Below are 15754 nucleotides of genomic sequence, written 5' to 3' on the forward strand. Positions count from 1 at the left end.
TGTAATGTATCTGAAGAAATGATGCATTATCTTTGGAGGACATGAATCATTCATTCTCAGTTAAATAATCATATGAACAAATGAACTATAACTAATGCAAGATAAACCCTCTCTGTAATACTACAAATGATCAGGGTGCACTTACTGAGGGTACCATGGAGACAAATTCAATCCTGACTTTCAACAGGGAATTGGACTAAATGAGTCAGTCTAGCACAACATATGCATGAAGACAATGGAATGTATAGAATCCTTCTGTGATATAACCGTCCTACAATTCTTGAATGATGAGGATAGGTTGCCTAATCTTTGAGTACAGAAGATTGAGTTGTGGTGATCTAAATGAAAATGTGTATAATAAGATAAATAAAGAGGAGGTATTTCCCCTGGACAATTGGAATCAGAAGACAATCCTAAAATCAGAGCCAGGTTAATCAAGAAGAAATCACTTCTTTAGCATAGGATTGTGGATATCTGGAAATCTTTCCTCTAAAACAGGACTTTCATTGCCCTGACGTGGGCAACACGGTGCCTCAGTGGTTAGCACAGCTGCCTCACAGCACCAGGGAGTCGGGTTTGATTGCACCCTCAGGTGACTATCTGTGTGGAGTCTGCATGTTCTCCCTGCGTCTGTGTGAGTTTCCTCCAGGTGCTCCAGCTTTCTTCCACAGTCCAAAGATGTGCAGGTTAAGCGGATTGTCCTTGCGAAATTGCCTGTAGTGTCCAAGAATATGCAGACTAGGTAGATTAGGTGCATAGGAAATGCAGGGTTACAGGGATAGGATGGTTGGTGGACCTGGATGGGAAGGTCTTCAGAAGTCAGTGTTGACCTGATGGGCCAAATGGCCTGCTTCCACACTGTAGGTGTTCTATGAAAACTTTGTGGTACTGTATTAGTGGAAGCTATATAAACTGATTTTAATAAATTTTATCAGGTGAGCATAGGAAGAGGCATGAATCTAATGAATGAGGTTGAGGTTCAGATCAGTTGCAATGAGCTGAACAACAAAACAGGCGTGAGGGCTGGGAGTTAACTCCTGTTCTTAAGTAACTTCCTGAATGGCTGAATACAGTTCTGTAACAAAAGAGTTTGTTTCATTAGCCTGATGTGTTGGAGAAAATTTTAATCAATAGCTAATGCAGTACATATTTTCTGTTAGGCCATGGTTTATCAATTTAAATCTTATTATATTGCTTTTTACCCATACACTTGTGATTTTGACTTGAGAACTTGCCAGTTGAGGAACTCTTGGTAAAACAATTAAACAAACCCGGCAGCTGAATTTTAGACTTCCGTTCTAAATGAAAGGCCATTGACCTGAAATATTAACTCTGATTCTGTCTGCAGATGCTGCCTGAACTATTGAGTTTTCCAATATTTTTGTGCCTATTTCAAGTTTCCAGAATCAGGAATATTTTTATTTTAATACATTCTGAAATTAATAGAATTGCATCTGCTATATATCTCAGGCTTATTATAAGCCTGTCAGTGATAACAGTGGTTGTTATGCATCCACCTTCAATTATAGAACTCCCTATGATAACACCAAACCATTAATGAAGCCTCCAGGTGTACCATGGATACTGACATGTTTTTGCATATCCCTGCCTTTGCTTTCTTCAGGCACTTCTGCGAGGATGCATATCTAATTATAAGCTAAAATACTTGGCTTCTGGGTAGAATGCTACAATGACCAGCTCACGAATAATAGTGATGATCAGGCAATTATTACCAAAAACAAAATTAGCTTAAAGGAAAATAAAAGATTTAGAAGTGGAGTTGTGTGTCAAAAAAATTCTCGCTCATTTATTCAACATTTGAGGGGATAGTTGTCTTCGGATCTGATGCTAATCATAGCACTATCGTATAATTTTACTACCAAAGTATATAAATCATTTGTGAAGATACATGCATATAAAATTTGGTTCACCGTGAAGCAATAGTGAGCACAATAGAATCAACTTAATAGGTACAATAAATTTTCTCTACAGTGAATGAAAAATAGCAACGAACTGGAGTAAATTACGGAGTGTACATGACGTTTGTACATTGTTAAACAAGGCTTAAAGTATTTGCCTTCCTATCAATTGAGATAAAATATTTTATGTCCACCTTTCCAATTGGAAAATGAGACAAATGACATTGAATAGTTTAAAATCCATTCTGCATATGAGTTAGTTAACATTCAGAACTAAGACCAAATCAATTCTCCTGAAGGAGGGAACTGCAAAGTTCATTTTTACTTTCAAGTTGTCAGTCGTAAAAGAAAATCACTAAATTACTGAAATGGGTAAGAAGGATGAAACAAACTAACTTAAAATCAGCCCAAAGTGTTACGACTTGAACAGTGCTTGACAATTGACTACCTTGTACCGAATATCCCAATCACACTTATAAAAAGGTCAAATAAAATTATCAGAAATACACAACAAATGATTTGCAATCAAAATACTTTGTTCTTTTTTAAACCCAATTCAATTTGGGAAATAACTGTTAGACCAAAATAACAGTTATTATTATAATAAAACAATTCAATTATCAAGAGACGTTTTGTTCCTCCAATAATCGTGACTTTTAGGGTTTTGGTGGTAGGAGAGATATTGACATTTTTTTTAAAAGTCCTCCCATTCATTGAAGTCACATTACCATTGGGCGAGGTGCTGATATGGATTCAAACAAATAAATTAATCCATAACATGGTAATAGGTAAAGGAGGTTCTGTTGGTAATATTGAAAAAACATAACCAGTGGAAGACAAAATGAAGTTCCAAATCATTTTCTGCACACACCTCAATATATTCCATCATATATAATTAAATAAAGCACAGGCAGATTCGTTGCCCTTTCCTCCTCCCCTTGAAGTTACAGCCTATATAATGTGCAATTCTATCTCTGCATAATATCTTGCATGTTCAAGTAAATTAATTGGATTTCCTCCGGGTGCTCCTGTTTCCTCCCACAATCCAAAGATGTGCAGGTTAGGTGAATGGCCATGCTAAATTGCCCATAGTGTTCAGGGATATGTAGGTTAGGTAAATTGTTAAGGGTTAAATGTAGAGTAATAGGGTAGGGGTATGAATCTGGATAGGTTACTCTTCAGAGGGTCAATGTGGACTTGTCAGGCCTGTTTACACGTTGTAAGGAGTCTATGATTCTATGAATTGCCTAAGATCTTGTTAAAATAAATAACTGCACTCCAAATTTATTCGTGAAACTGGACCTCATCTCCAAAAGTAGAGAGCAAATTATAACAAACATTAGTTAAGGGAAAAGATGAAAAACCAGGAACTAAATAAACCTGAAACTGTGATCGAATAGCAATAATGGACTCAATCAGCATTGCACCAATAAACTGAGAATGACAGACTAATGAAACTGTCTTGCGAATTTAAAGTACTTGGCAAAGGAATTGTGTAGCCCTATCACCATTTCATTTTAATAAATTACATAATATTAAATGTAAATGCTGCTAAAACTTTTATATATTTGCTGAGAGGGTAGAAGTAGTGCGCTGAACTTGCTCATACACTGGTCAGTGCTGTTACATTTCTGAACAGCTCAGATTCAAGTCATGTAGATAATTCATATTATAATGTGATGTAACATCTGTGATAGTTTACCACATAGTTGATTAGTTGAACAAAGATTTAATGATAATGTTGAGGTATAATTTAGGAATGGGTGACCAAAATTTTATACACTAAAAAAGGAGCTAACATTGACACTGATACAATGAGCAGATTCTTCCCAGCCCCCTGAATGATATAGGCAGTGTGAGAAATTTGAGAAAATTGGATGAAATCCCCTGCAAAGTCCTTCTTGACATCAAGAACAAAAATAATATATTTTCAAACAAATGCTGGATCTTGAGGCAAAATTCTCACTGGTGATTGGCAAGAAGCCTATTATCAGGGACTATCGCTTATCACCCTTGTTAGTATGTAGTCTCCCTTTCTCCCATTGCTGTTTAGAAACTAGTTGTCTGAAAATTCCAGACAAGAAAGTCAAAGTGAGTAGCTGGTGACTCCAGCTCATCTCTTGTTCTTCCACACCTTACTCTTGGGCACCAATATGTCGTATCCATAAATGTTGACATCCAACATGTACCAGTTTCACTGCATCATCACATCACATCTCCAATCAATGAACAGTATGGTTCTGCACTTCAGTGGCTGCATCCTTTAGTCAACTGGCACCTTTAATTGCAATGCTTTTTCCAGTTGACTCTGAGTGCAGGGGCAGGTGACCTGTTCATGGATTGGACTAGGGTGCGTCGTAGGGCTCCTTGCTTGCTCTCTTAGCCTGCACTCATTTGACCCTACTTGGAATGCTCACAGCATTTTTTATCTCAATCAGCTAAAAGTAAGGCTCTGAGTACTTATTTCTTGACTTGCTATTTAGTGCAGGCATGAAACCATGCAGCTCATCATGGCTGTCAGTATCAATCAGTCAATGGGGAGAACATTTTTCTATAAGGTACTGTGCTATGTCAATCTCACACCCGCACCATTTGTCAGCCATTGCACACCAAATGCCCGATGTTGTGCTTCAAGCAAATGGCCATGTTACAAAGTCAAAGGGAAGTATTGGCCAAGCATCATGAGGAGCTGTATGTTGTGGTTCTTTCTACTCTATTATGACTGTTTTCTCTTGGAATGAGACAAAAAGGAGTGAATGAGCATGATACAAGTAGTTGGCACAGCTGCTAACACTGATGTAAGTGGGGGAGGGGAAGGGTGGAGAGGTATCCCGAGTGAGTGAGTGAGTAGCTTGTGAAGAGGCCATTCAGAGTTAGTAGGGTGGGGATATTGAGTGAATGAGAGAGGAGGCAGATGTTAAGAGTAGTATGCCAAGAGATGGGTACAATAGCAGAGATAGAATATGTGTTAGGCCACAAAGTGAAGACAGTGACCCTTATCCTGGTGAAAAGGAGGTGAGTGTTCCTCTTGCAGCATTTCTTACAGTTCAGACAGCTGAGCCCACAATGACCTGGGTGGCATCCTTGAAATAGACTAGCAAGGTCTGGTGTCATAGCTAGTACTTGAAGAAGTGAATGTTCCACAAGTGCAATAACTCAACCAACAGGACCTCCAAATCCCCTTTCACAAAGTGGGGCACCAATATTTATCATGTCTGGAGCAAATGTCAATAACTGTGAGGTGCAGCTGTACACTGACAGCACTGGGGTGGTTGCACAGCTTTCTAAATATGGCACTGATGCCAGGAATTCAAGGATAACTCTGCAGTAATGAGTACTTCTGCCTATGCAAGTGGGAGATTTGAGCTAACATCATATGAGAGAGATACCAGATGGGCATTGTATCTAGTTAATGAGATGCGTTTGGGATGATGGTGAGAAAACTCACCAAGTCTGTTGAGAGAAATCCTGCATGAAGTCCAGCAAAAATGATATGCTGATTAATTTCGACCAATATTCAGCCCAATATGATTGGATCTTCCCCAGTTTGTCTTGGGCAATTGTCTTTGGTTAATTTCAAAATTGGCAGTTGGTCCATTCCAGCCATTCAGAAAAGCTTATTAGCATTCTTCAAAATAATTTCTGGTCAAAAGCTTCCAGAGGAATTTTCACAAGTGGAAAAATGAGAGATAACAGAGGGAATAGTTCTGATGAGAAACAAATTTTATTATCACTAAGGATCACTGAAAGACCAGTGATAGGACAGAAGTGTAACTTAACAATGTACTGGCACTAGTTCAAAGGATGCAACATTAAGAATACTCACTAAAAAATGACAGCTAGCCCATTGAGAGTACCATATGGAGCATCGGTATTGAATCAGTGCCAGCTTATAGGATGTAACACTTATAGAACTCACAATCTAAACCAGAATGAGTGTCATATAGGTGGGTTTCCATCAAGCTGATATTAATCTGGAGCAAAGATCGATCAGCAGCTATTAAATTAACCAGAACTAGCCTTTGGGGACTGTAGTACTGAAGACTGACTACAAACTGCCATTTTTCCAGCAGGAAATTGATTTGAGTTGGTATTTAAATCACTCAGGAAATGCACTAATAAATAACAGGCCTATAGAGATATGAACTGAATAATGATGCTGGTCTGTATTTCTCGTATATGACTTATCACTGTTTGTAATAACCTGCATGGGATAAGGTTCCACATACTTCAGGCACCATCACTGTATTGTTATATTTCATAACCTGTCAGTGCTAGTGGTTGTGCTGGTTTACCTGTGCTAGTGTTAATAACATGTAGCAGTGTAAGTTGCATACTTCACAACAGTATAATTAAAAACATTCCCTTCCAAATTCCATTCCACAGACTGAGAAATCTATTTAAACATAAAACAATGGATTTATGCTCTTTGAAGGACTGCAAAAAGCTATGTATTATTTGGCATATTTAAAGTTATCTAAAAGTTCGGTCCTCGGATGAGGGCAATACTGAAGGCATCAGGACAGCATTCATAGCCTATCCCTAATTATCCAGATAGTAATTAAGAATCGGCCACATTGCTGAGCGTTACATGCAAGACACAAAAAAAAACAGCAGATGCTGGAATCCAAGGTAGACAGGCAGGAGGCTGGAAGAACACAGCAAGCCAAGTGGCCTCAGGAGGTGGAGAAATCACTGTTTCGGGCGTAACGCTTCTTCGGGACTGAAGAAGAGTTACACCAGAAGCGTTGACTTCTTCACCTCCTGATGCTGCCTGAGTTGCTGTGTTCTTCCAGACTCTTGCTTGTCTACCTTGAGTTACATGCAAGGCACACCTGGTAGAGACAGCAGATTCTCCTCCCTGAAAGACATCAGTGAACCATTTTTAAAAAAAATGGCTGTCAACAGTGGTTGTATGATTATCATTAGGTTAGCTTTCTATTCTAGATATTTTTAAATTGAATTCAACTTCACCATCTGCCATGCTGAGACTTGAACACCAGCCCTCAGTACATTATAGTTGGTTCTAGATTACTAAACCTATGACTTTACCATTGCTTTATCCCCAACATCTCCCCAAACTTACACTATCCTGTGTAGTTTACATCACTATCAAAAAGCACAGAACTAGTGAGTACAATTAACTACAAAATAAAAAACGCATTATCCATTTAAATATTGCAATGATGTTTGATATATATTTTGATTAGACATCACTAAAACTGTATTAAGACTATGTAAAATAGATACATACAGGTGTGTATTAATAATTTATGAAAATGTGTAGCTCTATGTTCCGTAAACTGTCAATAATCAGTTGATTGTTCAAAAACTCAAAATCTTTAAGTTCTAACTTTAGGCCTCATTGAACAAACCAACTTGTGAATACTGCAGTCTTGACAAAACAATATAACCTTCTAAAAATAGAGCTGTGAGAAAAGGCTGTAAAACAAGTAGATACAGTTCTGAAGCTTTGAATTACAAGTGAAGTTGTCTGAGCCATGATATCAACAGCGACTCGAATATGATTCAGTGTGGGTATTATGCCAAGCTGTGGCATTCATTGCTTAGAAATACTACCATATAAAGACAGTGCAAGAATTACAGTGCGGTGATATTACATGGTATGGAAATTATGCAAGCTTCTTGATGCACACTGCATATAACCATCAAAATTCCCAAGACAGATAATTAAGCAATGAGGAATTCCAAATTAAAACTCAGATATTTTTAATCAAGAGATCAAATAATTAAAGCTATAAGCAATGTAACAAGGCCAAGACTATGATAAACATCTGTGCATGGAAAGTGATGAGGGTAAAGTTTGGGTCCCAGTCAAGAATTAAAGTAGCGGATAAACTGCCTTATAGCTGGGTAGAATTCAAGGGCTCAGTTGAAACAATTAAAAATTAACCAGCATGTATTTCATTCTAGAAACCCTATTAATGTTTTTCATTCTGCCTTGGCAAAACCGCAGCAAACTCAAATCAGAGTCAGTTTCCATCAGTCTGTGAACATCATGAGAAATGTTTATACGATTTCTGTAATGGGATTGGAGGTAGTTATTGAACATCAATGAAAATTAAGTATACATCAATGAAATGGTTGGAAAAAAGGTAATTGAGAAATAAGAAATGTAACCACTTAAAATGAAGAGGGCATTCAAGGCAATCTGTTAATTAACCTAGTGTCTATATTATGAGATAGTTTGATTGTTTATAAGGACAGTGTGAATGCAAATTACTCTAAAGTGATTGTCATTTGTTTACACTAACAAATGATCTTAAATGAAAATTTTATGAAAATGAAAAACAGCTTCTGTCTGATTAGTAATAGATTGTTTAAGATGAGTCAGCATCAGTACATGTTCCACTGAACGCATAATCCAGGTGTCAGTGAAACACTATCCGTGACCTCATCACCTCTGGTGATCTCCCCTCCACCGTCTCCAACCTCATAGACCCCAGCACCGCTCTGCCTGGTTCTACCTTCTCCCCAAGATCCACAAACCCAACCATCCCCGCCAACCCATCATCTCAGCATGCTCCTGCCCCAAGCTAATTTCTTCCTACTCAACTTCATTCTCTCCCTCTTAGTCCAGGCTCTTCCCACCATCACCCGGGACACCAGTCATATCCTCTATCTCCACAGAAACTCCCTGTTCCTCGGCCTCCAACACTTCATCTTCAATATGGAAGTTCAATCCCTATACACTCCCATACCCTACAATGGCAGCCTGCAAGCCCTCAGTTTCTTCTTCTCCAACAGACCATTCAGTCCCCCTCCACCAATACCCTCCTCCGCTTTGCTGAATTAATCCTCACCCGCAATAACTTTTCCTTCAGCTCTTTCCATTTCCTCCAAATCCAGAGGATGGCCATGGGCAAGTGTAAAAGGCACTAGCTTGTCAGCCACGTCAAACAGTCGCTCTTCACTCCATGCACAGGTACTGTGCCCCAACTCTTCCACTGTTTCATCAATAACTGCATAGGTACTGCATCCTGCACCCAAGCTGAACTGGAGCATTCATCAACTTTGCCAACAATTTCCACCCTGCCCTCAAATTCAATTGGTCTATCTCGGGCAGCTCCCTCTCCTTTCTCGACTTCTCTGTTCCCGTCTCCGGTGACAGTTTACAGACTGACATTTACTACAAACCCACAGACTCCTATAACTACCTGGATACACCTCCTCCCACCCTATATCCTGAAAAAACACCATTCTGTTTTCCCAATTCCTCTGTCTCCTTCGCATCTGCTCTGGCGAGGAGACGTTCCACTCCGATGCACCCCAGATGTCCACATATTTCAAGCAATGTGCTTTTCCCTCTTTGTCATCTAGACAGCTCTCCAATGCACCTCCTTCATTCCCTGTTCCACTTCTCTATATCGGGCCTTGTACAAACATAATAATGACAATGTCCCCCTTGTCCTCACTTTCTACCCCCCTAGTCTACGCATCCAACGTATCATCCTCAAATACGTCCACCAATTCCTACTGGACCCCACCACCAAGAACATCTTCCTCTCCTCACCCCTCTCTGCCTTCCACAAGGACCATTCCCTTCGCCACTCCTTGGTTCGTGCCACTCTCCCCCACCAACCCCCCCGAAACAGCCCGTACCTTCCCCTGGAACCATAAATGATGCAAAGCCAGCCAGTACACCATCCTCTCCCCTCCACCCAGAACCCAAACAGTCCTTCCAGGTGAAACAGAGGTTCAACTGCCTCTCCTCCAACCTAGTTTACTGTATCTGCTGCTCCCAACGTGGTGTCTTCTACACTGGTGAGACCAAACGTAAACTAAGGGTATATTTTGCCAAGCATCTCAGCCAGGCCTGAAAAGGTAAGCCTGACCTCCCAATTGCAACCCATTTCAATTCCCCTTCCCACTCCTTCTCTGACATGACCATCCTTGGTCTCCTCCATTGCCACAGCGAATCGGACATTGGAGAAACAACCCCTACAGCCCAGAGGACTTAACATTGAGTTCTCCAATTTCAAATCACCTTCACACCCATTCCCCAACTCCCTTTCCATCCTCTCCCCTTCCTTTCGATCCCTCTGACCAATCCCTCCTTCCAGCAACCTACCACATTCATTCCTCCTATTGGCCATCCAAGTCATACCTACCACCTGTATTCACCTATTACCACCTCACCACTCTGCCTCCTCTCCCCACCCATAACTCTTCTCCTCCCCTCCCCACCTCATTTGCAACATCCCCTCCACCTATCCCTATTCTTGAAGAAGAGTTATACTCGAAACATTGGCCTTCTCCACCTCCAAATACTGCCTGGCTTGCTGTGCTCCTCCAGCCTCCTGTTTGTCTACTACTGACAGTGAGACAAAGACAAGCAAGGCATTTAAACTTTAAAGTGTAAAGGTTAAACCAAAGTAATAGACTGCATCAGATGTAAAAGCAGAGAACGAGAGCGATAAACATCAGAGTGGAGAGGGGGAAAATAGTGTGGAGGACACAATGAGAAAATAATTTTTTTAACACTTTCTCAACTCAGCATTAAATATGATATTAATTATGGCTTCAATATTGCCTTTAGAAAATCTTTAGGTTAAAGCACAGCATTGTAAATAGAAAACTTTCAAAACTTGTTAGCTCAGGGACAGTAGAAAATCATATTAAATTCAGGACGATTTTCTTTTGATTCGCAGACATTGGATAGAATTTAACCTTGCCTGATTTAGAGGGAACCATGATGACTGGGCCCACTTAACAGGCAAAACCCTGGGTCAGTCTCCCATTGTGTTAAGGGATGTGTAGGGTAGGTGCATTAGTAAGGGGTAAATCTAGGGAAATGGGTCTAGTTGGGTTAGTCTTCGGAGGGTCAGTGTGTACTTGGGCCAAATGGTCTATTTCCACACTGTAAGCTTTCTATGATTCTATGATTCAATGAAGTGGCAAAATTACCCCCATTAGGTTAAAGTGCAGTAGGGAATTCCTCATGATAGTAGCAGAATATCAGTAAGGTTCAATGATTTGCTGCTAACAAAACCATTATGTTCAATTAAGAGCCCCTGCATACTTTATGGAGCAAGACTGCAGCATCCAAGGAACTAACTCTGGGACTGATTAAGAGTCCCAACATTGGATGGTGGGATGGGATGTTGAAAGGCCAGCTCCTGTCTTTGGCTGCAACATCATTATGCACCCACCCTACCACCACACCCATCCCATAATCTTTATTCTGTTCTCACTCATCTTTAGCATGGCATTCCTTGAAAATCTTGGGCTCTATTGGATGCATTTCTGGCAACTGCCACCAGACATGGTGGCACTGTCAAAGAGGAATGGCCAGGACTTCTGGCAGCATGGCTCTGAAACCTGCATTATACCCAACAGGACTAAGTCCAAAAAGGGCACGATCAGGGCACTAGCATAGTACAGATAGTGGCTCTTTGCCTACGAGGAGAGAACCCCAGACCAGTAAAATTCCACCTACTGGGTAGTAAGACTGCATATTGATGGCAAGCATTCCACCATGATTTGACTTTTATTTCATTATTTCCACATGGTATGTGGACACTTGTTGCCCCTTGCTAATTGCACTTTGAAAAATGGTGATGAGCTGCTTTCTTCAACTGCTGTAGTTCTTTGAATGTAGGTATACCAACAGTGTTATTCGTGTTCTCGGGTTTTCATCATACAACAGTAAAAGAACAGTTCTATGTTGAGATAGTCTATGCCTTGGCGGGGTGGAGGCGGCTTGGGGAGGGGGAGGGGCGGTTAATAGCAGATACTGAGTTCCAACATGGCTGCTACCCTAGCCTTGTGAGCTTAGGAGATGCTGTCAAAGGAGCCTGCATTGCATTGTTGTATATGGTACATGTAGCAGCCATTGCTCATCAGTGGTAGAGGGAATTATGCAGAAAAATGGTGGATGGGGTGCCAATTAAATGGGCTCCTTTGTCCTATATATTAAGCTTCTTGAGTGTTGATGGAGATGTGCTCATCCTGGACAAGTGTGAAATATTCCATTAAGCTACTGATTTGTGTCTTGTAACTGGTGGACAGGTTTTGGGGAGACAGACATGGAGTTACTCTCCTTAGACTTTCCAGCACCTAACATGCTTTTGTTGCCATAGTATTTATATGGCTGGCCTACTTCAGCTTTTGGTCAAGGGTAACTGCCAAGAAATTGATGGTGGTCGATTCAGTAGTAGCAATCCTACTAAACTCCAAGTGGAGATAGTTAGATTCTCTTCTCAGTGATTGTCACGACCTGGCACTTGTGTGGCATGAATGTCACTTATCACTTATCAGACCAAACCTGGTGGTTGTCCAGTTTTTGATGCACATAAAGACAGACTGCTTCAGCATCTGAGACTGATGTTGAACATTGTGAAATCAGCAAATATTCATGGAGAAAAGGCCATCAGTAAAGCATTAATGGCTTGGGACCGAGATCACGGAACTCTAATGATCAGAACCATCTTCTTTTTTGGTAGGTATGACTAACCAATGCAGAATTTTCCCTCTGATTTGACTCCTTAACATCATACCGGGTCAAATACTGCCTTGATAGTCACTCTCACCTCACTTCTGGGATTCACTCTTTTGGTCATGGTTGGATCAAGGCTGCATTGGCGGGGGCCAAGCAGCCCTGATGGAAGCCAAAATGAGCATCAATGAGCAGGTACAACAAGAATTGAACTTTCTTCAGCAGTATCAGTGCGATAGTTGTACCAGAACAGCTTGGCTAGGAGTATTGCAAATTCTGGACAGCAAAGGTTTCAGTACTATTGTTGGAATGTTGTCAAAAACCAAAACCTGTTCCGGACTCAGTGCTATCAGCCATTTCTTCATATTACATGGAGTGAATCAAACTGTCTGAAAACTGGCATCTATTATGCTGGAGATGTCCACAGGGAGACAAAAAGGGTCAGCCACTGGTACTTCTGTCTGAAAATGCAAGTGCTTCAGCTTTATCATTTTCACTGATGTTCTATACTTTTCTGTCATTGAGCATGTCAATATTTGTACAGTCTCCTGCCCATAACCATTCACAAATAGATGTAGCTGAACTGCAGAGCTTAGATCTAATCCATTTGTTGTAGGACTAATTAGCCTTGTCTATGGCATGCTGCCTCTCCTATTGGTATGCAGGTTGTCATAGAATCCCTACAGTGCAGAAAGAGGCCATTTGGCCCATTGAGTACACATTGACCCTCCAAAAAGCATCTCAACCAGACACACTTCTCCACTTTATTTTCATAATCATATACCATAGCTAATCCACCTAGCCTGTACATCCCTACACATTAACAGGGCAATGGCCAGTCCATCTAAACTGCATATCATTTACTGGAGGAGAAAGCCAGACACCCAGCTGAAAGCCAGCTTCCCTGTGTTGCAGCTTCACCAGGTTCACATCTCATGTATGAGTATGCTTGCTAATCCTCCTAGCACGCCATCCTGCAATGTTCTTTAAAATAGGGTTGATCAGCAGGCTTACTAGTAATAGTAGAATGTGGAATATGCTGGCCCTGAGTTTGAACACAGTTTTCCTGTTGCAGATAACCCACAATAATTAATGGATGTTCAGTTTTGAGTTACTAGATCTGTTCAAAGTCTGTCCCATTTAACATTTTGCTCATGCAACTCCACATAATGGAGGGTAACCTCAATGTGAAGATGGAACTTTGTTTCCACAAAGGTTTTGCAGTGGTCACTCTAACTGATTGCTACAATCAGATTCATCTGCAACAGTTTGATTGTGGGGAATGAGGTCGAGTAGGTCTTTCTATCTTGTGGGTTCCTTCACCATCTGCTGCAGACCTAGTCTAACTGCTGTGTCCTTTAGAACTTGGCCAACCTGATCAATAATGTTGCTATCAAACCATTTTTGGTGATGGATAATGATGTTGTCCACCCAGAGTACATTCTACAGCGTTATCACCGCCATGTTTCCTCTAAGTCATGTTTAAAATGGAGAAACTCAGCTTTATCAAGCAAGGGTGAAGTAGATAGGAATCAGCAATGGTTCTCCTACCACCCCAATGATCGACCAGATGCTATGAGACTTGATGGGGTCTGGAGAAAATACTGCAGATTCTAGGGGCACCCTCTTCCCAACTATATCCCACTGTGACATTAGCTCTGGTGAGTGTGTCCTGCCAGTGGGACAGGACAATGATGGTGATATCTCAGAGTTTGTCCATAAGGTATGATTCTGTGTCAGACAGTTGCTTAACTAATCTGGAGGACATTGCTCCAAATTTTAACACAACACCTTAGATACTCATCGAGAGGATCTTGCAGTTTAGATACAGCTAAGTTTACAGTTGTTGTTTTGAGCACCTGGGTGTTCCATCCATTTTCATTCCTTTTCTTAAATTTTGCAGCAGTTGGATACAACTGTACCTCCCCTTCCTGCCAATGAGGAATGAAAGCTCTACATAGCTTTTACAGATAATTGTCATTTTATAACATCTGACTTCTCTATCGTTATTCACAGTTTGTAACTGTGCATTGGAAATCTTTGCTGAAAATGTGTTGCTGGAAAAACGCAGCAGGTCAGGCAGCATCCAAGGAGCAGGAGAATCGACGTTTCGGGCATGAGCCCTTTTTCAGGAAATGGCCGAAACGTCGATTCTCCTGTTCCTTGGATGCTGCCTGACCTGCTGCGCTTTTCCAGCAACACATTTTCAGCTCTGATCTCCAGCATCTACAGTCCTCACTTTCTCCTTTGGAAATCTTTGCCAATGCTTACCTTAAAGTCAACGAAATATAACTTGATTTCAAAATCATTTTGATCTTCCACCCAAGCAAAGGTTTCAGATGTGGAAGATATTCATTTATCTTGTTTTACTTCATGCATTTTTATTCAATTCCATTAGTTTTATATCAACACATTTTATATTAAGTCTGCAGATGCCTATCATATCTGACAACAAAGAAAATCAAACATACTTCACATAACTTCAAAAGAAAGGTGTACTAAACTAATACGAGTGATACCTTACATAATGGACATTTGTTTAAAGTAGGATGCTATTTTCTGATGGTTTCCTGTAGCTTTTGACCGTACCAGTTGACTTGTATATTCCCAAGTTATACATCTCATCTCATGACTACAAATATTTCCAGTTGTAAATACCAAGTTTATCAGCAACAGAATAAAATAAAACTGAACAGGATAAACCATCTGGTTACCAATATTCTGCCAAAAGAAATATCATCCACAGTTCTCAAAATTTCTCTGTTAGAGCATGCATAAACTTCAATAATATGACCCCCATGACGGCTGGGGGGAGGAGGAAGACCTATTTTGCGAGCTGTCAGTTTCAGAAAGTGACTTACCAGAAGTAGTCCTGACAAGATCTGTTGTATTTCTCAATCCAAGAAATGCAAATTGATACAGCCTCCAAAAACGTGGCTCTCCAAAGATAACAGAACGATACCTTGCCCACTGGTATATTATTTCATCTTTGGGATAGCCATCTAGAAATTAGATTGCAAGAATGTTTTTCATTACTCTATTAAGTCAGCAGTGTTTTAAATTGAACGTATAATCTTTTATTTAGAAAGATATAAAATATCATGAAGGATGAAACGATAGCCAAATCTCCACTTTCCAAAGGCCGTGTACATTCCCTACCAAGAACACTATCCCATCTATTCAATACCCAGAAGTAAGGTTCAAGTAATTCAAGAGCATAACTTCAATCATAAGATCAAAATGCAATTAAAGATGAGTAAAACTATTCAGCCTACAATGATTAATCTATTCCCAAAGACTATGCAGTCCTATGATTACTAAATCTAATTCTCTCTTAAAAGACTTTGAAGTTTAGCCTTCACTGCTCTATCTGGAA

The 15754-nt window shown here is 40.3% G+C and overlaps 1 protein-coding gene across 4 annotated transcripts in view; it reads right to left on the bottom strand.

Annotated features, from left to right (window-relative positions):
* The window catches only part of LOC122556555 (gamma-aminobutyric acid receptor subunit gamma-2-like), a 130841-nt gene that overhangs the window by 79278 nt on the left and 35809 nt on the right, over positions 1 to 15754 (bottom strand). For all 4 annotated transcript variants that reach the window (XM_043703348.2, XM_043703347.2, XM_043703343.2 and 1 more), the window contains one exon: positions 15240 to 15380. In XM_043703348.2, coding sequence (XP_043559283.1) covers positions 15240 to 15380 — 141 coding nt within the window. The remainder of the gene's footprint in view (positions 1 to 15239; positions 15381 to 15754) is intronic.

The sequence above is a fragment of the Chiloscyllium plagiosum genome, unplaced genomic scaffold, assembly GCF_037043375.1.
Source record: "Chiloscyllium plagiosum isolate Xiang-an unplaced genomic scaffold, Cpla_swu_hap1 HiC_scaffold_16, whole genome shotgun sequence".
NCBI lineage: Eukaryota > Metazoa > Chordata > Chondrichthyes > Orectolobiformes > Hemiscylliidae > Chiloscyllium > Chiloscyllium plagiosum.